Below are 21,731 nucleotides of genomic sequence, written 5' to 3'. Positions count from 1 at the left end.
TGTCAGAATGAAAAAGTCACTGCCAAGATGTCTGGGCTACAGCATGGACCCTGGTGTGGGGCCAGTTCTCCCCACCTCCCTTTTGCCTCCTATGCTTAATACTAACCCCCGGCCTTTGTACTGAGAATGCCCCCCCCCAAAGCATTTACTTTTACAGCAAAGCAGCAAACTTTGGTAACGAAAATTGTCCCTTAGGACACAGACATATCCAGGAAGCCTACCCATGGTGCTGCTCAGTGCCCTCCTGCTTGCCCTCCCTGTGACCAGCAACTAGGGAAATTTGGTGTTAAATCAGTGGCCTTTTCTCTGCTTTGATCCAGAGCAGGGTGGGGAGAGCCGGTCAGGGGAGTTCTCAGCCTTGAGATTGCCTCTGAGACACAACAAGGGGTGGGGGCACTGCAGGCAGGGGCGGGGTGAAGCAGGTGATATCCAGCCCAGAGACCTGCGCCTAGGACTCTGCTGCTCCTGACCTGCTACTCCTGAGCTGCTTCTCAAGAATCTCCCCATGGATCGCACCGTGGTGCTCATCACTGGCTGCTCCTCCGGCATCGGCCTGCACCTGGCCCTTCGGCTGGCTTCGGACCCGTCCAGGAGCTTTAAAGGTATAAGAGGGGCCAGCATGGATAGATTTCCCCTAGAGGTAAGCAGGGCATTCAAATCTTCATCCTCTCCCAAACCTTCAGTGTATGCCACGTTGAGGGACCTGAGGGCTCAAGGCCAGCTGTGGAAGGCAGCCCGGGCCCGGGGATGCCCTTCCGACTCGCTAGAGACTCTGGAATTGGACGTGAGGGACTCAGATTCTGTGGCTGCTGCCCGGGCACGCGTGACCGAGGGCCGTGTGGATGTGCTGGGTGAGCCTCCCCCGCGAAATGTGTACAAGAGCCATCCTTGTCCAGAGCCCAAATCAGAATGCCCCAAGCACAGGGAACCCCAGGGGATAGTCTGGGGCTGTCACTGGTCGGTCGGTGACTGGTCAGTCGCATAGGGCAGGTCTCTCTTCTTACAGTGTGCAACGCGGGACGGGGTCTTCTTGGACCCCTAGAGGCCCACGGGCTGGGCGCCGTGGGCTCGGTGCTGGACGTGAATGTGGTTGGGACGTTGCGAACACTGCAGGCCTTCTTGCCGGACATGAAGCGGCGCCGCTCAGGCCGCATATTGGTGACCGGGAGCGTGGGAGGCCTGATGGGTGAGTAGAAGGGGCGGGGCCTCCCCAGGCCGCTCCCCGCCTGGACGCAGGTCTGAGCTGCAGAACTCAGCGACCTCACCTCTCTTCCAAGGGCTTCCCTTCAACGCAGTGTACTGCGCCAGCAAGTTCGCGCTTGAGGGTTTGTGCGAGAGTCTGGCGGTTCTGCTGCTGCCCTTTGGAGTCCAGTAAGTCACCTGAAACTTCTGAACCCTTGGAAACCCAAGCCCGGGATTTTTGTTGGGGTCGCTCTCCAGTGGGTCCCTGGCCCTCCTTCCCAGACTCCGATGGTTGTGTGGAGGGCACTGTGCTGGGCCTTTGACACACATGATCTCATTCACTTGCCGACTAAGGTGTCGGTATTGTGATGGAAAAGCATAGGTCCACAGAGGTCACACCGTTCTAGTTACCCACCCAGACTAAAGTCTCCCTCGAAGCCTCAGGTGGACACGGGAGCACTTCTCCGGCAGTCAGCCGCTTCGCAAACATTTCGGTTATGCAAAGCAGCCTGCGCGCGCAGCGGCTTTCCTCTCCGCGGACCCAGGCCAGGCAGGCCAGCCCTGATGTCCGCTTCCGCCAACTCGCCGCTCTTGTCCGCAGCGTGAGCCTCATCGAGTGCGGTCCAGTGCACACCGCCTTCTATGAAAAGTTAGAGGGCGGCCCGGGAGGGGCGCTGAACCACACAGATGCCCAGACCCGCCACCTCTTCTCACTCTACCAGCGCCACTGCGAGCAGATCATCCGTGAGGCGCAGGACCCAGAGGAGGTGACAGAGGTGAGTGCTCTCAGGGACTCGAGGGAGGCGGGGAAGAGGGAGGCACACCATGATCCAAGCCCACGCTTCTATTCCGGCCCCGCAGGTCTTCCTCACTGCGCTGCGTGCCCCAAAGCCATCCCTGCGCTACTACAGCACGGAGCGCTTCCTGCCCCTGTCCCGGCTGCGCCTCGAGGACCCCAGTGGCTGCAGCTACGTGACCGCCATGCACCGTGCTGTGTTCGCAGACCAGCCCGCCGAGGCAGCTGGGACCAGAGAATCGGAGGACCCTGAGCTCGGTGCGTCTCCTGCAGCCCCGAAATAAAGGCTTTGTCTGCTACTGTCTCCTCGCGCCCTCCTTTGCCTCACAGGATGTGCAGGGGATAGCGCAGGGGTGGCGGCTGCATTGCGCTGGTGCGCAGCAGGTGAATGATCAGGACAATTCTCGGAGCCCCAGTTCTACCTATGTGGAGACAGATATCCAGCAGAGGGAGATAACACGGGGTCACGCCTCAAATCCAGGGGACTGCCTGCATACTAGAACTGTCTGGATGCCCAAGGGAAGTCTGCAGCAGTGGAAGTTAGGTGGACCCGGTTGTGACCTGGCCTTTATTACTCTTGGGACCCCAGGCAATGCCCTTACCTACCCTGAATCTGTTTACTTTTCTTTCTTTCTTTTAAAAATATTTATTTTAGGTGTAGATGGACACAACACAATGCCTTTATTTTTATGTGGTGCTGAGGAACCTGGGTCCCACCCCTGCTAGGCAAGTGCTCTACCACTGAGCCACAATCCTAGCCCCTTTTTCTTTTTTAATATCTTTGTTTTGTTTATTTTTATGTGATGCTGAGGATCAAACCCCGTGCCTCCCACATGTAAGCACTCTGCCACTGAGCCACAACTCCAGCCCTGAATCTGTTCTTATCTGTAAAATGAGTTCAATACCTCTCTCATGGGTTGAAGACCAAGTGAGATAATACCTGTAAAGTGCTAGTGTGGAGGGTTTGGTTTTGTTTGCAGTGCTGGGGATGGAACCCAGTGCTGACTTAGGCCAGCACTCTACTACTGAGCTAGACCCCCACTATGCTAAATAAAGCAAAGGGGACACCCCACTGAGTACCTCTTTGTTCCCCTGCCTCAAACTGAACTCTTCAGCGGAGAGGTCCCCATCAGCCACAAGGCTGCCTCTTCCCAGGAGGTACAGCTGGGGCTTCAGACCTGGCTAGTGTGTTCAGTGGTCTATACTTCCTGATCCTACAGAGGGGCACTCCATGGCAGGAACCATAGGAGCCAATCTCCTAACTTCTGTGGAGGTCTGATGGGGGATGGGCAGAGGTAGGGAGCCAAGAGAGAACAGGTATAAGTGAGGAGAGGGGATGACAGGCAGGGGAAAGGGGCAGGAGTGTCCCAGAAGGGGGTGGTACTGAGGTAGGGACTAGGTTGGGGGGTCATGTCTCAGAGGAAGTGAAGGACCAGTAGAGAAACCTACTGTGGTTCTTGGGCCTCTGTGTGGGACATCAGGGGAAGGCGGCAGTACATTCTGTCCTGTCCTCCAGATAAGGATTTTCTCTGGCCCACTGGACTGCTGGTTGCCTCTGCAACTTGGAGGAAGGAGTCTCAGCTACCCCACCCCTGTTGGTCTCCCTGCTCTGCAGGCCCAGATGAATCTGCTGTCCTTACAGCATCCAGGAAGTCCACGGAAGGGCAGAGGGCCAAGGTGGTATGAATTTCTGAGGCATGGGATCTGCTCTTACAGCCTGCCCCCACCCCAGGCTTCTCCTTTGCACTTCTGTGAGAGTGAACAAGCAAACATACAGGTGGTAAGAGAGTCTAAGTGTGACCCCTCTATATTTCATATATCCACATTCTCAATAATCTACGTTGTGGAATGATTTCAAATACCATTTAGATGTTAATGCCCCCCACAACACCCCAAAAATGTACATATCTCCAACCTCATCGTTTCCTGCAAACACCAGGTTTATATTTCCAGCTGCCTACTCAGTGTCACATGATGTCTAGTAATCATAACGTGTTCAATGATTGGGGAATACTTCCTCCTCCTTCAGTCTTCCTCATTTCAGTGGGTGATGATAACTCCATTTGTCCAGATGCTCAATCCAAAAACCTTGAATTATTACTTAATTGCAGCCAACCCCATTTTTTTTTTAATACCATGAAGTGAACCTAGAGGTGCTTACCAAGGAAGCCACATCCCAGCCCTTTTTTTTTTTTTTTTTTTTTGGTGCTGGAGATTGAACCCATGGCCTTGTGCATGTGAGGCAAGCTCTCTACCAACTGGGCTACATCCCCAACCCCTTCTATCTTGTATTTTATTTAGAGACAGGGTCTCACTGAATTGCTTAGGGCCTTTTTGCTGAGGCTGGTTTTGAACTGGTAATCCTCCTGCCTCAGCCTCCCGAGCTGCTGTGATTAATACGTGCGCCACTGTGCCCAGCTAGTTTTTATTTTGAGATGGGTCTGGCTAAATTGCTGAGGTTGGCTTTACACTTGCAGTTCTACTGTCTCAGCCTTCTGAGCTGCTGGGATTACAAGTGTTCGCCACCACACCCAGCTCCCCTCATCTTTCAATCAATCTTTCAGCAAATACTGACAACTCCACCCTATATCTTCAACCTTCAAAGCATATTGGGAAATCATCCTGTTCCTCACACTATCATCTCTCTCGGCTATGTAGTAGCCTCCCAAGTGGTTTTCTTGATTTTGCTCTTGCCCTCCAACAGTAAAATTTTCCACAGTACAGTCAGAATGATTTTTTTAAAAATGAAATTCTTCTCATCAAAATGCCTTCTGGGGGGCTGGGGATGTGGCTCAAGCGGGAGCGTGCTCGCCTGGCATGCGTGCGGCCCGGGTTCGATCCCCAGCACCACATATAAACAAAGATGTGTCCGCTGAAAAAAACTAAAAAATAAATATTTTTAAAAAAATGCCTTCTGTTGCTTTCCATTTCAGTAAAAGCCAATGTTTACAAGAACTGCTGTGATCTGACCCCTATGTTCTTCTGATCTCATCTCCCACCACTCTTCATATCCATTCACTTTGGTCCCCCTGGTCCTGTCTCAGGATCTTTGCATTTGCCATCTCCTCTGTCTGGTTTGCTTTATCCCTGATCTCTCATTCTCTCTCTTCCCTCAGGTGTTTGCTGTTTCCCTGGAACACCCTATCTAAAACAGCATTCCTTTCCCTCCAGTATGGTCGGTCCCCTTACTCTGCTTTATTATTCTTCATAGCCCTCATCACCAATAGATATATTACAGAATTTTTTAAATTGTTTAATTCACCACCCCATCCCAAGACACACAGGAATCTAAACTCCAGGAGAGCAGAGACTTTGTTATTTTTGCTCACTGCTCTATCCCTTGTGCTTAGAACCCCACCTGAACATGGGAGGGGCTAAATAACACACTTGCTGAAAAAGAGTAACTCTGTGTGCCAGATGAGACTGTCCAGATGTTTTGGGACATTCTCAGACAGTCTTTGCTTCTTCAAATCAAGTTTTTCTCTTTAAAATCCAATTTAAGATGTCACTTGCAAGCAGCCTGGTCCCTTAATGCCTTTGTGGCTTCACAATTGTGCATTCCTTGACTACAAAGGCAGATTTGTGGGGCTGAGGGATTATACACTTTTAGAGGCTTTAAGAATACGACAGGCTAGGGCTGTAGCTCAGTGGTGGAGCGTTTGCCTACCAAGGGTGAGGCAATGGGTTCAATCCTCAGCACCACATAAAAACAAATAAATAAAATAAAGGTTAAAGCCTCTTTTTTTTTTTTTTGTGGGGGGGGGGTACCGGGGATTGAACTCAGGGGCACTCAACCCCTAGTCACATCCCCCATCCCTATTTTGTATTTTATTTACAGACGGTCTCACTGATTTGCTTAGTCCCTCGCCTTTGCTGAGACTGGTTTTGAACTCTCCATCCTCCTGTCTCAGCCTCCTGAGCCGCTGGGATTACAGGTGTGCGCCACAGCGCCCGGCTTCATTACTGGAATCTTGAGGATTGATTGCTTTCCCTTTTCAGATCTCCGTGAACAATTTACCTGAAAAGTCTTCTAATAGCAACCTGGCTTTCTCCCCACACCGCTCCAAACTCCAGTCTAATCAGCCCTCATTAACTTCGAGGTAAATCTTTACCACTATGTCTCACGCCCTTGCCCACTTTTCTCCTGTTTAGAGACCCTGGTAGCTCTACTGAGCTCACACGCAGAGCTCCTTCTCCTCTTGAAAGCAGGCGCACTAAGGTGCGTGGTGCGGCGAGCATCCTATAGAAGCCATGAGAACCGGTCTCTATGTACCCCTGGAACATTCAGGGTCCCATACATCCCATGTGCGAAATGGGACTTGGGTAAAGTTGCCCAGTAATCTATCAAATGAAAATCCTCGGGCTGGGAGCGGGAGGACCAGGAGGCTCTAGGAACGCCTCTCCTAGTGCAAGTGCAATTTTGTGACCCCTACCTCTGTCACTGGAATTAAGGAGGAAAGCCGGTATTAGTTCTGGTTGCCTTTTGGTTAACCTAGTTGAAACCAATCTCTCTTCTCCAGGGTTGAAGGGAATCCGCCATCTGGGCTTTCAAGCCTGCCTTGCCCTTTTCTGCCCAGTCCGGATGGATCTGGAGCCAATATTTAATCAGTCTCACAACCTCCGCGCTCAGCTCCGCCTCATCAACAGTACATGCTCCGTTCCACAAGAAACCTCACGAGAGTTCCGTGAGATTTGAGTTCCGAAGTTGAGATGTTTGGCCTCTCTCGGTTTCCATACCTCGGAGTTGTGGTTCCAAAGGCAGTGCTTCCGGGCCGCCGCTCGGGAAGCCTCCGCGGCTGGTGTAAGTGGAACCAAAGCCTGGGGGGTTCAGCTAGTAGGGAACCAACCTAAACGTCAGCGTCCCCCTTTAGGCCCCTCCTTCGATTTCTTGAAGACCCAGTGCAGTTTAGTAAGAGGGCCCAGTTCCTGGATCCCCAGCCCTATGACGCAGGGATTCCACTCCAGTTCCCCCTTCCCAGGATTTTGGTTTACTTCAGAGAAGTCATTGCGCGATCGGCCAGGCCTTCTCCTGGCTCCAGGTCTCCTTCTGGGTCCAAGGCCCAGTGCAGGTCTCGGCTTCAACCAATAGCCCCTTAGCCATCCTCATTTCCTCTCCCTGACTGTCCGTAGGCCTAGGCAGCATGGCTGTATTCCAGTCGGGCCTCCTGGTGCTGACGACGCCACTGGCCTCCCTGGCCCCTCGCCTCGCTCCTATCCTGACCTCAGCTGCCCGCCTGGTGAATCACACACTCTATGTACACCTGCAGCCGGGCATGAGTCTGGAGGGCCCTGCCCAGCCCCAGTCCAGCCCGGTGCAGGCCACGTTTGAGGTTCTCGATTTCATCGCGCACCTTTACGCTGGCGCCAACCTCCACAGGCACCTGGACGTCAGAATTCTACTGACCAACATCCAAACCAAGAGCGCCTTTCTCCCTCCACTGCCCAGCTCAGTCCAGAATTTGGCCCACCCGCCAGAAGTAGTGCTGACTGACTTCCAGACCCTGGATGGAAGTCAGTACAATCCAGTTAAGCAACAACTAGAACGATATGCCACCAGCTGTTACAGCTGTTGTCCACAACTGTCTTCAGTGCTGCTGTACCCGGATTATGGGATCGGAATGCTGCTTGTGGAGTCCCTGGATGTACCCTTATCCTCCACCATTAGGCCAGCTTCCCCTGTGGCTAGGTCTCCAAAGCAGCCTGTGCGTGGCTACCACCGTGGGGCTGTGGGTGGCACGTTTGACCGCTTGCACAATGCTCACAAGGTGTTGCTCAGTGTTGCATGCATCCTGGCCCAGGAGCAGCTTGTGGTGGGAGTAGCAGATAAAGATCTGTTAAAGAGTGAGTGAGAGGGACCCTGCATTAGGGTAGTGGAGGATTTCCCAAATTTCCTCTCCCAACCACCACCGTTAATGCCAAGATCAAGAAAGATAGGGCTATTAGTTCACACCCATTCCAAATGTCGCAATGCTTGACAGTTGGTGCTGAGGAAGCTTTCTTTTTTAAGTTAATTAATTAATTAATTTTAATTAGGTATATATGACAACAATGCATTTTGATTCATTGTATTGAGGAAGCTTTCTTAGTTTGTGGTTCAACCACCAGTTAGACCTCCCAAATGTGGAACTAAGGAATCTACTTTTAAGATTCTCCAGGTGATCAACTGTAAAATTTGAGACACTGGGAATAAATAGACAAATGAATTGTAAGGTAGTAGTGCTACAGACAGTAAGAATGAACTCAGGGATGACATGGCTCTTGGGATTCTCTAACTCTGATGCCCATTAGCATTGTTAGTTCTCTGGAGTAATCTCTCGGTGGCTTGTTCTCTGGACTCATGCCAGCCCTTGCAGAGACTATGGTGCTCGTCCATTTCCTCCCCTTCATGTCCCTCCCCTGCAACAGACTCCCAGTTTAATACTTTCTTCCTGTCACCCTCCTCTGGAGATACAGGGCCTAGGGACACTCTTCCCCAAACAGGCCCACACTCTTCTTCCCCAGTAAAAAAGCCTCACTGTTTTTCTGGGCTCCTTCCCCAGGCAAGTTGCTCCCTGAGCTGCTCCAGCCTTATGCAGAACGTGTGGAACATCTGAGTGAGTTCCTGGTGGACATCAAGCCCTCCCTGACTTTTGATATCATCCCCCTACTGGACCCCTATGGGCCTGCTGGCTCTGACCCCTCCTTGGAGTTCCTGGTGGTCAGCGAGGAGACCTATCGTGGGGGGATGGCCGCCAACCGCTTCCGCCTTGAGAATGTAACCCCTGGGAGACTGGCAGAGGGTGTGGATGGGAAGGGGGAAAACCTTTATGGGGTGCTGTTGGAAGTACCATGGCTCCAGAGGAGGGAAGAGAGGGGTCAGGGTGGTGGGAAGAAGCAGGAAGAAACTGGTTCCCAGCTTCCCTTCCTTGGGTAGGTAGAAGAGGATAAAGGAGATCTGGGTTCTTCCTTCCTCCTCTCACTCTTTTCTCATCCTTCCCCCTTTACCCCAGGACTTGGAGGAGCTTGCCTTGTATCAGATCCAGCTGGTGAAGGACGAAAGCCACGAGCAACATGAAGAAGAGAAAGTCAGTTCCTCCAACTCCCGCCAAAGACTGCTGGGAAAGCTGCTTCGGCCTCCAAATGTAAGCCTACCTTTCCTCTTTCACTTGTGTTTGGGCGTGCTGGAAATGCTGGAGAGTAAAAATTGAGGGGTTCAGCCTCAAGCATGAACCTAAGGGCCCTAGTAACTATGGGGTTCCTTCTCATCTACCCCAGAAGAGGCCAGAGCTCCCTTCAGGTCTCTACGTGATTGGGCTGACTGGCATCAGTGGCTCTGGGAAGAGCTCAATAGCTCAGCGGCTGAAGGGCCTGGGGGCATTTGTCATCGACAGTGACCACTTGGGCCATCGGGCCTACGCCCCAAGTGGCCCTGCATACCAACCTGTGGTGGAGGCCTTTGGAACAGGTAACAACTGGGGAGGGCTAGAGGTGGCTTGAAGTGAGGAGATGGCTTGGTCTCTTTGCTTAGTCCTCCTTCTCTGTCACTCAGATATTCTCCATAAAGATGGCATCATCAATAGGAAGATCCTAGGCAGCCGGGTGTTTGGAAACAAGGTAAACACACACCTCTCAGGGCTCTTTAGCTCCTCCTAAATTCTGACCCAGAATTTGGATTTCTGCTCATTTGTTCCCAACTCCCACCTCCTGGGCTGGCTCCATCACTCAGGGAAAGTAACCTCTGCCTACTTCCTCTTTCCCCTCCCCAGAAGCAGATGAAGATACTCACCGACATTGTGTGGCCAGTTATTGCAAAGCTGGCCCGAGAGGAGATGGATCTAGCTGTGGCTGAGGGTGAGTGGGAGGGATGATGGGAACAGTTGAAGGGGAGAGTTGAGCAGATTCTCCCCGAGAGCTTCCCTGCCCCCAGCATGGCTATCCACTTTCCCTGGGACTTGTTTTTGTGGGCCTCTGATTGATAGTAAGCATTAGAGTGCTGCTGACAGTGACTGGGGTCTCCCCACAGGAAAGGATGTGTGTGTGATTGATGCCGCCATGCTGCTTGAAGCCGGCTGGCAGAACATGGTACATGAGGTGTGGACCGTTGTCATCCCTGAGACAGAGGTATCTGGACCCCACCCTTACCCCATCCCTACTGCAGATGGTATCCTGCTCTGATCCAGCAGGCTGAGCTGGGATCCTTCCTGACAAATGCCTCGTCTGTGCCCAGGCTGTACGACGCATTGTGGAGAGGGATGGCCTAAGTGAAGCTGCCGCTCAAAGCAGGCTACAGAGCCAGATGAGTGGGCAGCAGCTTGTGGACCAGAGCCACGTGGTGCTGAGCACCTTGTGGGAGCCGCATGTCACCCAACTCCAGGTTGATGCCCAGGGAAAGAAAGGGTTGTGGGGAGGGAATGTCCAGTGGGTGTTTGCCTGACGTTGTCCTTTCTTCCAATATCCTGGACTGTCGGAAGGTGGAAAAAGCCTGGAATCTCCTGCAGAAGCGCATATCCAAAACTCCTCAGGCCTGTGACTGATAATGAATTCTCTGTGGGACCGCAGTGGCCTCTGGAGTAGATGAGATCCAGTGTTGTGGAGGAATGGGTACCTTGATGCTCTTCCAGTCTCAGGCCTAGAGGGCTTCAAGCTAAGCTGTGCAGGACATGGCTGGGCCTGATAGACACAGGAATCCTATGCAGCATGCTGACGTTTAATCAACAGTAAAGATGTGGCTTATTGGGGAGTAGGCCCCTGTGGAGTTCCATCCCTATTCTTGCCCACAAATGTCTGATGCCCACCACTGACTGGGGTCAGGGCAAACACTGGAATTTCTAACAGAATTAAAGGTGAATGTCTACAGGTGCTGCCTGTATGGTGTCTGCTTCCTGCTCCAGCGTCTCTAAAGTGTCTTTGGACTCTTATGCCACAAGTTCAGGGCCCAGACCTGAGCCAGAAATCAGGATTACAGTGGTTAAGTATATGGCCTTTGAAGTTAGCCAGACTGATGTCATCCTCGTTCTTCCCACTTACTAGCTGTGAGAGAGACTTTTGAGTGAGAGACTTTTTAGGTACTTCTAATTCCTCACTATAAAGCAGCAAAACAACTAACAAACTTTTTGCAAGGATTATTTAATTCCACAAGCACCCTGCCAGCTACTGGGCTGGGTTTTGGAAGATCAATGCTGGGTAGTGGCTCTGCTCTCAGAACTTGCAGCTTGATGGGGTCAGATGATTGTGAAGCAGGAGTGCTCCGCCCAGTTTCTAACCTAGGGACAAGGTCTGCAGGTGCAGGTGAGTGCACATGCGCACAGGATCTGCAACAATATTTAGAAAACTTTTTCCCCCTTGGGTAGTGCTGAGGATGGAACCCATGGTCCTTCACATGAGAAGCACTGGCTCTACATCGAAATATATATATATCTATCTATCCCCAGCCCTCACAAAAGCCTTTTGAAGGGATCCCATTTCATAGAAGGTGCTTCATGTGGCCGCCATTCTAGACCCTAAACTGCAGAAAGGCAGGGACAGGCGAGGAGCAGATCCCTATCACCGACCAGTTGTAGGTCCAACGCCAAGGAGAACCACCTCCGGTCAGTTTTAAAGTCTTGAGACGCGCGTGCGCAGCACTCTCGCCCCATCCCTGCCTCTCCGTCGTGGATTGGTGAACTCTAGTCACGTGGACGCGCCTCTCCGCTTCCTCGCAGCAGGGGGCCCGCCCGCTTAGTTGTTTCCGGTTCGATAGGTCCAAGATGACGGAGCCAGGCGCCTCTCCCGAGGACCCTTGGGTCAAGGCAAGCCCCGTGGGCGCGTGCGCCGGCTCCAGGGAAGAGCGGGCTGGGCTCGTGCACACAGGGGTTCGAGAAGATTAGGGGCTTCCTTCCTGTCCCCAGAGTCTCCCGGGGCTGCAGATAGACAGTTTTTACCCCGCGGCTGCCAAGGTGTAGAGACAAACGAGGCGTGAGCGCGAGGGAACGAGGGGGCTGGGGGCCGGAGGATGAGTGGGGCGGAAGGGATCACGCAGAGGGGCGGCGCTCTCACAGCCTATCCCAGCTTTGCGTTCGGGGAACCTTTCGGCTGTCCGCACACTTGTGTCTGATGGGCTTCTCCCTTGCTTGGTGCTTGCAGGTGGAGTATGCCTACAGTGACAACAGCCTGGACCCTGGTGAGTGAGTGCCTCCCCTATTGTCTTGGGCTTTTGGAATGATTCTCCTGTTTCAGCTGTATAAATTCTTGTGGCCTTGCTAGCCACACCTGAGCACAGTCCACTGTCTCTGAGCCAAGGTCCTGGCTTGAGACATGAAAAAGGAACTGGAGAATGGGCAGGAAGCAACCATGGGTGACACCTGATTCCTCTGCTCTGGACCAGGAAGTGATGGAAATAGTGACAGCTGTTCACTGGTTCTCAAATGTTCAGATGTCCCTTTGTGAGCCAGAGGGTTTGACTGCAGGCCTATGGAGCAGTGTAGATATGGGAGACAGGAGCTTTGCAGCATGATATGGCAGGAAGTGGGTGGCTCAGGACGGCTGGCAGTCATTTAAGGAAGCCTTTGTGCCCACAGTTGTCTATGAGGGCTGGCAATGCACTCCATTCCAGTCCTTAGTGATTGGAACCTCTCTTTTCCAGGGCTTTTTGTAGAAAACACTCGTAAGGGAAGTGTAGTGTCCAGAGCTAATAGCATCGGTTCCACCAGTGCCTCTTCTGTCCCCAACACAGGTAGGCAGCAACACCCTCCTGCCCACCTGGGGGTCTCAGTTATGCCATCATTTTAGTATCTTTCCTAGACAGGGAAGCTCCAGCTGACCACATGGGGGTGTTAGAGTCTTGAGTGCCAGACACAGGGTGTGTCTTTTACCTCATCCAGGATATTTGACTGATTCTTTGCCCATCTGCCATCTCTGGGCACTGGGTTCTTCCCATCAGGGAAAGGTGGGCTAGCTGGGCCCCACTGGGCCCTAAGGTGACCTCTCCCTGCCCCCAACTCTGAGCGTAGATGATGAGGACAGTGATTACCACCAGGAGTCCTACAAGGAATCCTACAAAGACCGCCGGCGGCGAGCACATACCCAGTCGGAGCAGAAGAGGAGGGACGCCATCAAGGTGATTGGGGGGGGCGCTATGTATTTTAGATTTTCTCTGCCCAGACCACCTCAAACAGCTCCAAATAGCCTTACGGGTGAGCTGATATAGTCCCTGGGCATGAACATCATCTTTCCACCCCCACCCCCCGCAGTTTGTGAGAATGGAACTGGTGTCATGGAAGCTTTGTGCCATCTTGACTTAATCCCTCAGGGTTAAGGATCCCCTTTCTCATGTTGTTTCCACAGAGAGGCTATGATGACCTTCAGACCATCGTCCCCACCTGCCAGCAGCAGGACTTCTCCATTGGCTCTCAAAAGCTCAGCAAAGCCATCGTTCTACAGAAGAGTATGGACGGGGAGAGAACTGAGGGGTGGAGCCAACAGGGGCTGTGAAGAGGGCAGCACTACATAGCCATCCCGGCCTGGCCCTGGTGTGGTGGTTGTAATGGGATAATGGGTGTGGAGGAGGGAAATCAAATTCAGTTTTGTTCTCCTGGTTGAGATTTCCTCTGCTTCCACCCCAGCCATCGACTACATCCAGTTTTTACACAAGGAGAAGAAAAAGCAGGAAGAGGAGGTGTCTACACTACGCAAGGATGTCACAGCCCTAAAGATAATGAAAGTGTAAGAGGGGTGCTGAACTGGGGAAATTAGCTTCTGAGGGGACTGAGGCTGACTGCTGCACACACCTTTGCCTTGTCCAAAGGCTACACCAGGTAATGTGTAGATAATATTCGCACTACCTGAGTCAGCCACTGTGAAGCAAGACTGTATCCCAGATAGCACCTTATATATGGCATTCAGAAAACGCCTGTCAGTTAGTGAAGGACAGCTGGAGACTCACCATTTCTGACCTGGTAGTAGTATTGAATACATCCCCAAAACTCCAATGAAAGGAGGGGTGGTGGGCAAGTGCACAGAGCAACCTCATCATTTTTTTCCTGGGTGGTGGGGAGCTGCTGTAGCACCTCATCTATGCCTATTTGCTTTCAGAAACTATGAGCAGATTGTGAAGGCACATCAGGACAACCCCCATGAGGGAGAGGACCAGGTCTCTGACCAGGACAAGTTTAATGTGTTTCAAGGTGTCATGGACTCCCTGTTTGAGTCCTTCAATGCCTCCATCTCTGTGGCCAGCTTCCAAGAGCTATCAGCTTGTGTTTTCAGCTGGATTGAGGAGCACTGTAAGCCTCAGGTATGGGACAGAAATGATCTGGGGTTCTAACATTACCCTCAGATATAGTGAACAAAGCCACTTTTTGTTCAGAAAAGTAGGATAGCCACTTTAAGTGTCTTTCAACTTTCAGTATTCTGTTATCTTCCGTGCTTCCAGCTGAGATTTTCACATTAAGGTCTCATTGGCAAGTATGGTGTGAGCACTCAATGCCAGAGCCCTCTCTTGGCTTTTGTTTAACCCATGTTACACTATTGCTGCCTCATGTATCATTCTTTGGCTGCCTTGTGTGGAAGCCCTGATCACCTGCAGCAGTTACCTACAGTTTTTGGAAACATGCAGATTTCAGGCCCTCACTCCCAGGCCCATTAAAATAGTTGCCCCAAGAGCTTTTGATTGTTTATTTGTAAGAAGAGATATATTAATGGTATTGAACTATCTTCTGCTTCTAAAGCCTGGCTGCTTTTTCTCAAGGCTTGAACTTGTATTCAAGACTTATTTGTTTCCCAACATTATAATTGTGAAATGCTTTAAACATACTGCAACATTGAATTTTTAGAATAATTAACTGCTGGGACTGGGGTTGTAGCTCAGCGGTAGAATGCCTGCCTAGTGCATATGGGGCGCTGGGTTCAATCCTCAGCACCATATATGAATAAATAAAAAATAAAGGCATTGTGTCCACCTACAACCAAAAAAAAATATTTAAGAAAAGTTAACTGCCTTCTACCAGTAACATTTTATTATACTTGCTTTATCATATACCTCTTTCCATGCAGTTTTGTTATTTTTTGCCATGCTGGGGATAGAATCCCCCAGGCAAGTGTTCTACCACTGAACTACACCCCTAGCTCTTCAATGCACTTTTCTTAAAGAGCATGTCAAAAGGTAGCTCTGTACCTTCCTGAGCTTTGTTTTCTGCTGCCCTCACCAGACCCTGCGGGAGATCGTGATTGGCGTCCTGCATCAGTTGAAAAATCAACTTTACTGATGGCTCTTGGAAACATGCAGAATGGCCAGCAAGAGATTTTTGAGTTTCCTATTTGGTCTTGGGACTGCTGGGCCTGAGATTGGACTGTGACACCTCACACCAGTCAGCTGGTTTCTACTTGGTGTTTGGTCTTCCCAGCTTCACTTCATCTTCAGTGGAGTTGGGGGTTTTGTTTTGTGAAAGCTTCTGATTAATTTATTATATTGACCATAAAGTCAAACCTACCCAGTCTTCTTCTCCCTGTAAGTCCTCAGGACCGGAGTCTGTTCTGAGTATCCCAAAGAACTCCTGGCCTTTCAGCTCTTTCTCTAAACCTCGGATTTCTGTTCATGATTTGTGTGTACATGGAAACTGCCTGTTTTGGTTTCTTGGGTAACATGACTCAAGCATGGATGTTTTAGAAGTAGTTGGGTGGGAGAAAAGGAGTGAGAGGAAATAGTCCCACAGCCATGAAGGTTGAAAGGCTTAGACTAGGGCTGCCTGGTTAGTCTAAGATGAGACTGGAGCTTTCTGGCCAGCTGAGGGCAGGGCTATTGAGTTTCTATTTTTGCCTTATGTTCCATCACCTCCTTCCTCCCTATCCATCCTTGCCCTGTTCCCCAGCAGTAGTCCTGCACAGCAAAGGCAGATGAGACACAGCACTACAAACTTGAAATTTTTTATTTTTCTAAACATCAACAATACAACTTCAGTACAGTTTCTGGGCCTCAAAACCACCTCAGTCTTTCTGTCCAGTTTCTCTATCATCACCCAGTGCTGTCTGCACTTCTCCCAGGACTTAGGAGTGGGGGGAAAGGGTACAGAAAATAATCAAAATGTGTCCTGGGATGAAAGTACTGGGGGATGTCTTAGGCTTCTCAAATGCTGAGGTATAGCAGCCTCTCTCTACTTTATTTCCCAAGCTCCCTGCTGCTTTCTTCAGGTTTGATGTCTGGGAGGTTTGAATATTCAGAGGACATTAAATATTTTTATATCAAATTATATCACAATAAATATTATAAAATGCTTTCTTTTAGCTTCATTCTAAGTGTGCATGTTAAGTTCAAGTTGTTAAAATGTGGAAAATGAAATGGGTGTGACCATCCTTTCCTGGCCACCAGCCCTCCCTCTTCCCAATGCACTGGGCTAGTGCCTCTCTTCTCACTATTCTCCAAGGTGAAGCGCAGCAGGAACAACAAAAAAAGCCATTCTAAACAAAATTGGCCAGTCCTAGCATCTCTGTGTTTCCATCCTCCAGTTTTCACAGAGGGCCCCCTCAGGGATCTGGGAGTGTGACTTTATAATCTTCATCTGTCTCTATCCCAACTTCCTCCTGTAGGACAGAGACAGAAGTGAATGAGACATCCCAGGGTGATGGCCCTAGGGGAGGAAGGGAGAGAGGGCCACTTACAAAGAATTGCTTCTTGCTCTTAGGGTAGCCTTCAAGGATTGCATCGGATAGCTCTGTTGCCTGATGAAACAAAACCACCTCTTTTTATTTTTGGGGTACCGGGGATTGGACTCAGGGGCACTCAGCCACTGAGCTACATCTCCAGGACTATTTTATATTTTATACTTAGAGTCAGGGTCTCACTGAGTTGCTTAGCACCTCACTTTTGCTGAGGGCTGACTTTGAACTCAACAATCTTCCTGGCCTTAGCCTCCAGAGAGTCACTGGGATTACAGGCATGTGCCACCACGCCCGGCAAAACCACCCCTTTTTAGGTGGGCAACACTGGGCACTAACTGTCAGACCATGACATTGGGCAGCAATTTCTTTGTGGCTGCCATTTTTTTAAAGCACTCCCAGAGCCTCCCTTGGAGCTCCAACTCACCATTCTCTTCCGCTTCCTCCACTCCTTACAGTATTTCTGCCTGTCTCTGTAAACCTAGAAAGAAGAAACAGGTTACTCTAAATCCCTCAGGCCCACAGTTACCTGTTGAGGATCAACCCTTGTCCTCAATCCTGCGCAAGCAACTCTAGCCTTCCTCCCAGCTCACCTGCTCTTTCTCCTCTGGAGTGACATGGTTGGTGGCAGCTTTGATGTTCTTCAATCTCTCTAGGTAGCCAGCACATTCCTTCTTTAACTCCTCAATCTCTTTCTGCATCTCCGGAGTAGTCAGGGCACTAGTTAACTCCTTCAGCTCTGAAACCACATCCTCCTGAGGTCACTTGCCACCCCTGACAGAGAGGTTCTGTCTTTCCCAGTCAGGGGGTACTCTTTGAAGTAGGAATGTGAATTCTACCTTGCTCTGAGATCTACTAGAATAAGACCCCACATTCAGGAAAATAAGGCTTACAGAGTCACCAGTTCATTCTATTTTTCTTTGTCTTCCAGCTACAAGTAGTGGGCTATGAGGTTGAGCAGACTAATGTGTAGCCAGTTAAAGCAGGAATAGAGGAAAACATGGGGGCAGTGTGCTGAAGATCACGGCAGAGGAAGCAAATGCATGTCTTGCCCATTTGTACACAAAAGCCATTAGTGATTCTACATTTTTCTTTCTTTTTTTTTGGTACGGGGGATTGAACTCAGGGACACTTAACCACTGAGCCACATGCCCAGACCTATTTTGTGTTTTATTTAGACACAGGGTCTCACTGAGTTGCTTAGCACCTTGATTTTTGCTCAGGATGGCACTGAACTCGCAATCCTCCTGTCTCAGCCTCCCAAGCCACTGGAATTATAGGCGTGCACCACTGCACCTAGCTCTACATTTCTTTTAATGTAATGCCTGAGGCGGCCCAGCAAAGTGGTCTTCTCTGCAACAAGACACTGTAATCAGTGAGCCATTCACTTAGCAGTTCCTGACCTCCACACTGAACTTGGCCCTATGGGCACCTTGCAAGGGCTCCCCAGTCCTACCAGCCTCCATGTGGCGGCAACTCTGCTGCAAGCTCTGCACCTTGGCAGTGAGGGCCACGATTTTGGCATCCAGGCTGTGAAGGTCAGCATCACTCACCATTTCAAACTGGTTCTGCCAGAGACAAGAGAAAAAGTAAAAATGAATTAATGTGAGGCATAAAAAGGAAAAAAAAATATCAGGAAGGCAGTAACAAGTCATTCATTTGAATACTGGTCCCAATGAAAATGTGTAAAAAAAGTTGAAACCTAATGCCTAACCTCAAAGAGCGTCCAGGTTGGCAGGATAATAAATAGGACAGAAACATCTTTCCATTAGTGATAAAACCTACTCACTGGGCTAAAGGAGTAAAGAAACATTCTTACCAAGGTGGGGACACCTAGATCATGAGTTTCAGCAATAGGTAGAATCTAATGGAGTTGGAGATGTAGCTCAGTGGCAAAGTGCTTGCCTAGCACATACAAAGTCCTGGGTTTCATCCTTGCCTAGAGGGAGTAGGGGGAGTCGGGAAACCCAAAGAATCTTACAAGTGAAGAAGCACAAGAGGCTCTATTTAGATAAGGGATTCTAATGGAAGTCTAAGGAGCCCCTCTCATGAGAGGCTGCTAGAAAAGGATTACCCTAGGGTGGAGTTCAGTTGGTAGAGCATTTATCTAAGCATAGTAAGGCCCTGTGTTCAGGCCTCAGCATCATAAAAAACAAAACCTATTGCAGATCAGTGAGAGTCACATCATCTGGGAATAGGACCCAGTCTAGCAAGGATGGGAATGCCAGCTTGGGCAGTTTAGACTTTATGCATAGGCAAGATAAATGTTTACAGCAGGGACCTGCAAACAGCAAACTAAATTCTGCATGTTTTTGAAAAAGACCGTAGGGCCTGCAAAGCTAAAATACTGTGAAGCCCTTTACAGAAGTTTGCCAACCCCTCTTTTAGATAATTCTCAATAGAGTAGTAATTTGTTATACTTTACTTCAATTAAACGAGTAATGTCTTTTAGATGTTAGATACTGGGGTAATGAGTCAACAAAGATGAACACAAAATGAGGTCTGCCCAGAGGAACCTTAGTTTAGTGAGGGAGACAAGTAGAAAGAAAATTATATACCTCATGACTCAAAAGGCATAAGAGCCTGAAAAAGGAGAAGTTGGCTCCTCCTTCTGGAGAGCATTTCTGGGTTTCTGGAGAGAGTGGGGACTGAGTGAAATTTCAAAGGACTGAATAAGATTTAAGTGGGCAGAGGCAGAAGGAGGAAAAGCAAGGGACAGAGGAATAAAACATACCTAAATTGTTTAGTATTGATGGGTGAAGAAATAATAAGGGCAGGTGAAGCCAGAGGCTGGCTGCAGCAAGTCTTCAGGTGCCTTTTACCTGTTCTATGGAGCACACATGAGGCATTGAAGAGTTTTATGTAGGGGATGGTACATGATCACATTTGCATTTAGATAGATGATTCTGGCTGTAGTGTTCAAGATATGTTCGAGGAGGTGAGATCTTTTGGGGGGACATTAGTAGACAACAAGGCCTGGACTAGAGCAGTGATAGCAGAGGGAAAGGAAATTGGACTCAAGAAGAAAAAAATCAGCTCTACTTGATGGACTAGACATTGCAGGGGAAAAGTCAGGAATTACTCTCAAGTCTCTGGTTTGGGTGAAAAGTGATTCCATTAAGGGAGAAGAATGCTAGGGAGGAGCCAGTTAGGAAGGCATTCTTCTTTTGCAGGATTGATTCTGATACTGAAGTCAGAGACATCCAAGTGAAGGTCTAGGCTAAAGAATACAAATCCCAGGGCAGGGTTGTGACTCAGTGGTAGAGCGCTGGTGGGGTGCCAAAGAGTTGATACTAGTTGATTCAGTGTTGGGATCTGATATAGGTCATAATGTGCGCAGGCTCTCCTCACCTGATCCGCAAAATAGATCTTCTGCTTGCCGTACATCTTCTCTTTGATCTTGCCTTGTTGGGCCAGCTGCTCCAGCGCCTTCACCACCGCCTGGCAGAAGGGAAGGGAGGGCAATAAGAGGAGTCTTTGGGCCCAGGCAGGGGAGATTTCAGCCAGTAATGGGAGAGGGCGGAAGCCCCGGGAGGTCAGGAACCCAGCCTGATTACAGGGGCTCCGCGGGGAGGGAATCCTCAAAGGTCCTCACCGCCTTGCCCAGACCGTGTTCCTTCTGCAGGTTCCCGAATACATCCTGGGCGCTATAGGGCCGGTTCTGCTCCTGCAGGTACTTCAGGAGGAGGCCAGGGGCTGCGGAGAGAGACGAGACGGTGAGATGAGACCGTGTCACTAGGCCGGTCTCTCCCGCTCCCCTCCCGAATCGTGCTAGCGCCTCCGTTACCTCCCGCCGCAGCTTCTGCCCGGGCTTTACTCATGGCCTTTCCCGCCGCCGAATTCAGAAAGCCAGACGTCGTAGTTGCTCGGGGCTACAGCTCTTTCCGGCAACGCGGGAGGGCCTCAAGCAGTGATTGGCTGAAGGGGAAGGATTTCCGCAGAACTCCGCGGCCCAGCCCGGACGCCGTAGTTCAGTTCAGCCGGGAGCTTGCGCACCAAAGCTTGACCCTTCCACGACCCGGGTGTGAGGCACCCCCCGACCCTGAAACGAAAGCTGTAGTAAAAAACGCCTACAAGTTTTTGAGATCTACTTCTAGCCGCAGCTGAGCACTCGCGACCTTGAGATCTTCCTGTTCCCAGAGTTGAAACCGGAAGAAAATTCAGGGATCAACTCCCGCACTGGGCAAATGACTAGTTCAAGGTCACACACAGAGCTAGTTACCTTCAATGAACGTGTTCTGATCCCACGGTCCAGTGCACTTTCGGCAGCTTTATCACTTGAAAAATAAGACCGATAGGTACTTGGAGGAGGGGAGTTTTGAAAAACCACACTCTGGGGGCTGGGGCTGGGGTTCAGTGGTAGAGCGCTCACCTAGCATGCACGAGGTACTGGGTTCGAGCCTCAGCACCACATAAATATAATTTTTTTTTTTTTTTTAAAGAAAGCAAGCCACACTCCTTATTTGCTCGTTACCGAGCTTCACACACAGGGGGCGCTCGACACCTACTATGGTTTGAGACCTGAGGAAAGGGAGGGCTAGGGGCCCTGGGTGGGGGCGTGGGGGAGTAGTCTTAAGCCACAAAGCTTGTAGAAAAGCGTTAGCCCAAGCTGTCTCACGGCAACACCTGGCAGGTGCTTTCCACTCCGAACCACAGTGGCCAGCAGGACAGAGCCTGAAATAAGTCTTTCTAGTTTCTGAGGTCAGCTGAAGGCCGAAGAGCAGCTGTCCTTGAGGCTCAAAGATTCTAAAGGAGCATGATGCTACTTTTGAAGCCTTTTTCTACCCAAAACTTTATTAGCCTTTATTTAAAACTTGTGCTTGTCTATGTTTAGGGGGCAAAAATTAGGTATTAGAAATGATGGAACTGCTAGCTAAATACCAGTCGGGAGGTCAGTTATACTCATGTCTGGGCTCTACCAGGAGAGGAAGTGGCCTCATACTGTGGTGATTGTTCTGGCCATCACAAAGGAAAAACAGGGATGGGTGGGTTCCTCACACCTGGGGTTCCTCTTCTGAGGCTGTCACCTCAAATTAACCAAAACTCAGATTCGCAAGAGGAGACCTAACCTATCAAGGAAGGACACCACTCAACATCAGTCTGAGATTGTTCTCATACAAGATTTATTCCCCAGCACTCACCCCCC

At 50.2% G+C, this 21,731-nt stretch overlaps 5 protein-coding genes across 10 annotated transcripts in view; 3 read left to right on the top strand and 2 right to left on the bottom strand.

The window, feature by feature from the left end:
* The first annotated feature begins 1 nt into the window (after position 1).
* On the top strand, positions 2 to 2,282 carry Hsd17b1 (hydroxysteroid 17-beta dehydrogenase 1). Its single transcript, XM_015495677.2, has 6 exons — positions 2 to 602; positions 684 to 851; positions 1,007 to 1,186; positions 1,278 to 1,371; positions 1,784 to 1,958; positions 2,044 to 2,282. The coding sequence occupies exons 1-6, from the start codon at positions 506 to 508 to the stop codon at positions 2,260 to 2,262; spliced, it is 933 nt and encodes a 310-aa protein (XP_015351163.1). The 5' UTR covers positions 2 to 505; the 3' UTR covers positions 2,263 to 2,282.
* Positions 2,283 to 5,953: 3,671 nt separating this feature from the next.
* On the top strand, positions 5,954 to 10,813 carry Coasy (Coenzyme A synthase). Of its 3 annotated transcripts, XM_015495674.2 has the most exons (11): positions 5,960 to 6,078; positions 6,499 to 6,779; positions 7,109 to 7,489; positions 8,518 to 8,732; positions 8,968 to 9,099; positions 9,233 to 9,422; positions 9,507 to 9,571; positions 9,724 to 9,808; positions 9,981 to 10,078; positions 10,185 to 10,331; positions 10,429 to 10,813. In XM_015495674.2, the coding sequence occupies exons 2-11, from the start codon at positions 6,689 to 6,691 to the stop codon at positions 10,489 to 10,491; spliced, it is 1,467 nt and encodes a 488-aa protein (XP_015351160.1). In that variant the 5' UTR covers positions 5,960 to 6,078; positions 6,499 to 6,688; the 3' UTR covers positions 10,492 to 10,813. The 3 variants fall into 3 exon arrangements, with proteins under 3 accessions (XP_048647125.1, XP_015351160.1, XP_015351159.1); XM_015495673.2 differs by lacking the exon at positions 5,960 to 6,078 and having other exon boundaries at positions 7,109 to 7,819; XM_048791168.1 differs by lacking the exons at positions 9,981 to 10,078; positions 10,429 to 10,813 and having other exon boundaries at positions 5,954 to 6,078; positions 7,109 to 7,819; positions 10,116 to 10,239.
* Positions 10,814 to 11,627: 814 nt separating this feature from the next.
* On the top strand, positions 11,628 to 16,204 carry Mlx (MAX dimerization protein MLX). Of its 2 annotated transcripts, XM_015495669.2 has the most exons (8): positions 11,628 to 11,745; positions 12,080 to 12,116; positions 12,579 to 12,668; positions 12,946 to 13,052; positions 13,280 to 13,379; positions 13,558 to 13,657; positions 14,027 to 14,228; positions 15,142 to 16,204. In XM_015495669.2, the coding sequence occupies exons 1-8, from the start codon at positions 11,704 to 11,706 to the stop codon at positions 15,196 to 15,198; spliced, it is 735 nt and encodes a 244-aa protein (XP_015351155.1). In that variant the 5' UTR covers positions 11,628 to 11,703; the 3' UTR covers positions 15,199 to 16,204. The 2 variants fall into 2 exon arrangements, with proteins under 2 accessions (XP_015351155.1, XP_015351156.1); XM_015495670.2 differs by lacking the exon at positions 12,579 to 12,668 and having other exon boundaries at positions 11,639 to 11,745.
* Positions 15,841 to 20,888, bottom strand: LOC107150564 (PSMC3 interacting protein). 2 transcript variants are annotated; one of them, XM_015495671.2, is made up of 8 exons: positions 20,373 to 20,888; positions 20,181 to 20,281; positions 19,937 to 20,026; positions 18,042 to 18,153; positions 17,179 to 17,324; positions 17,013 to 17,066; positions 16,589 to 16,648; positions 15,841 to 16,510 (listed from the first exon to the last, which is right to left on the bottom strand). In XM_015495671.2, exons 1-8 carry the CDS (start codon positions 20,404 to 20,406, stop codon positions 16,454 to 16,456), a joined length of 654 nt encoding a protein of 217 aa, XP_015351157.1. In that variant the 5' UTR covers positions 20,407 to 20,888; the 3' UTR covers positions 15,841 to 16,453. The 2 variants fall into 2 exon arrangements, with proteins under 2 accessions (XP_015351157.1, XP_048647161.1); XM_048791204.1 differs by lacking the exon at positions 20,373 to 20,888 and having other exon boundaries at positions 20,143 to 20,273.
* A 139-nt stretch (positions 20,889 to 21,027) lies between these two features.
* Retreg3 (reticulophagy regulator family member 3) overlaps positions 21,028 to 21,731 on the bottom strand; it is a 23,515-nt gene continuing 22,811 nt past the window's right edge. For both annotated transcript variants that reach the window (XM_015495668.2, XM_048791185.1), the window contains one exon: positions 21,028 to 21,731. This exon is cut by the window's right edge and continues 2,124 nt beyond it. The gene's annotated coding sequence lies outside the window, so the exon portion shown is untranslated.

Source organism: Marmota marmota, unplaced genomic scaffold (assembly GCF_001458135.2).
Source record: "Marmota marmota marmota unplaced genomic scaffold, marMar, whole genome shotgun sequence".
In the NCBI taxonomy this organism is placed as follows: domain Eukaryota; kingdom Metazoa; phylum Chordata; class Mammalia; order Rodentia; family Sciuridae; genus Marmota; species Marmota marmota.
The sequence above is the reverse complement of the archived record's forward strand: the minus strand, read 5'-3'. Positions and strand labels throughout refer to the sequence as shown.

Excerpts from the sequence above, each read along its gene's own strand:
- Hsd17b1 (XM_015495677.2), top strand. The coding sequence starts at position 506 with ATGGATCGCACCGTGGTGCTCATCACTGGCTGCTCCTCCGGCATCGGC. Across the intron at positions 852-1,006 it reads GGGCCGTGTGGATGTGCTGG|TGTGCAACGCGGGACGGGGT; the intron begins GTGAGCCTCCCC and ends CTCTTCTTACAG. Across the intron at positions 1,372-1,783 it reads CTGCTGCCCTTTGGAGTCCA|CGTGAGCCTCATCGAGTGCG; the intron begins GTAAGTCACCTG and ends TCTTGTCCGCAG.
- Coasy (XM_015495673.2), top strand. The coding sequence starts at position 6,689 with ATGTTTGGCCTCTCTCGGTTTCCATACCTCGGAGTTGTGGTTCCAAAG. Across the intron at positions 9,100-9,232 it reads AGCTGCTTCGGCCTCCAAAT|AAGAGGCCAGAGCTCCCTTC; the intron begins GTAAGCCTACCT and ends CATCTACCCCAG. Across the intron at positions 10,079-10,184 it reads TTGTCATCCCTGAGACAGAG|GCTGTACGACGCATTGTGGA; the intron begins GTATCTGGACCC and ends GTCTGTGCCCAG.
- Mlx (XM_015495669.2), top strand. The coding sequence starts at position 11,704 with ATGACGGAGCCAGGCGCCTCTCCCGAGGACCCTTGGGTCAAG. Across the intron at positions 13,380-13,557 it reads AGCCATCGTTCTACAGAAGA|CCATCGACTACATCCAGTTT; the intron begins GTATGGACGGGG and ends CTTCCACCCCAG. Across the intron at positions 14,229-15,141 it reads AGGAGCACTGTAAGCCTCAG|ACCCTGCGGGAGATCGTGAT; the intron begins GTATGGGACAGA and ends TGCCCTCACCAG.
- LOC107150564 (XM_015495671.2), bottom strand. The coding sequence starts at position 20,406 with ATGAGTAAAGCCCGGGCAGAAGCTGCGGCGGGAG. Across the intron at positions 18,154-19,936 it reads AGATCTATTTTGCGGATCAG|AACCAGTTTGAAATGGTGAG; the intron begins GTGAGGAGAGCC and ends TGTCTCTGGCAG. Across the intron at positions 16,511-16,588 it reads AGAGCAAGAAGCAATTCTTT|GAGGAAGTTGGGATAGAGAC; the intron begins GTAAGTGGCCCT and ends TCTGTCCTACAG.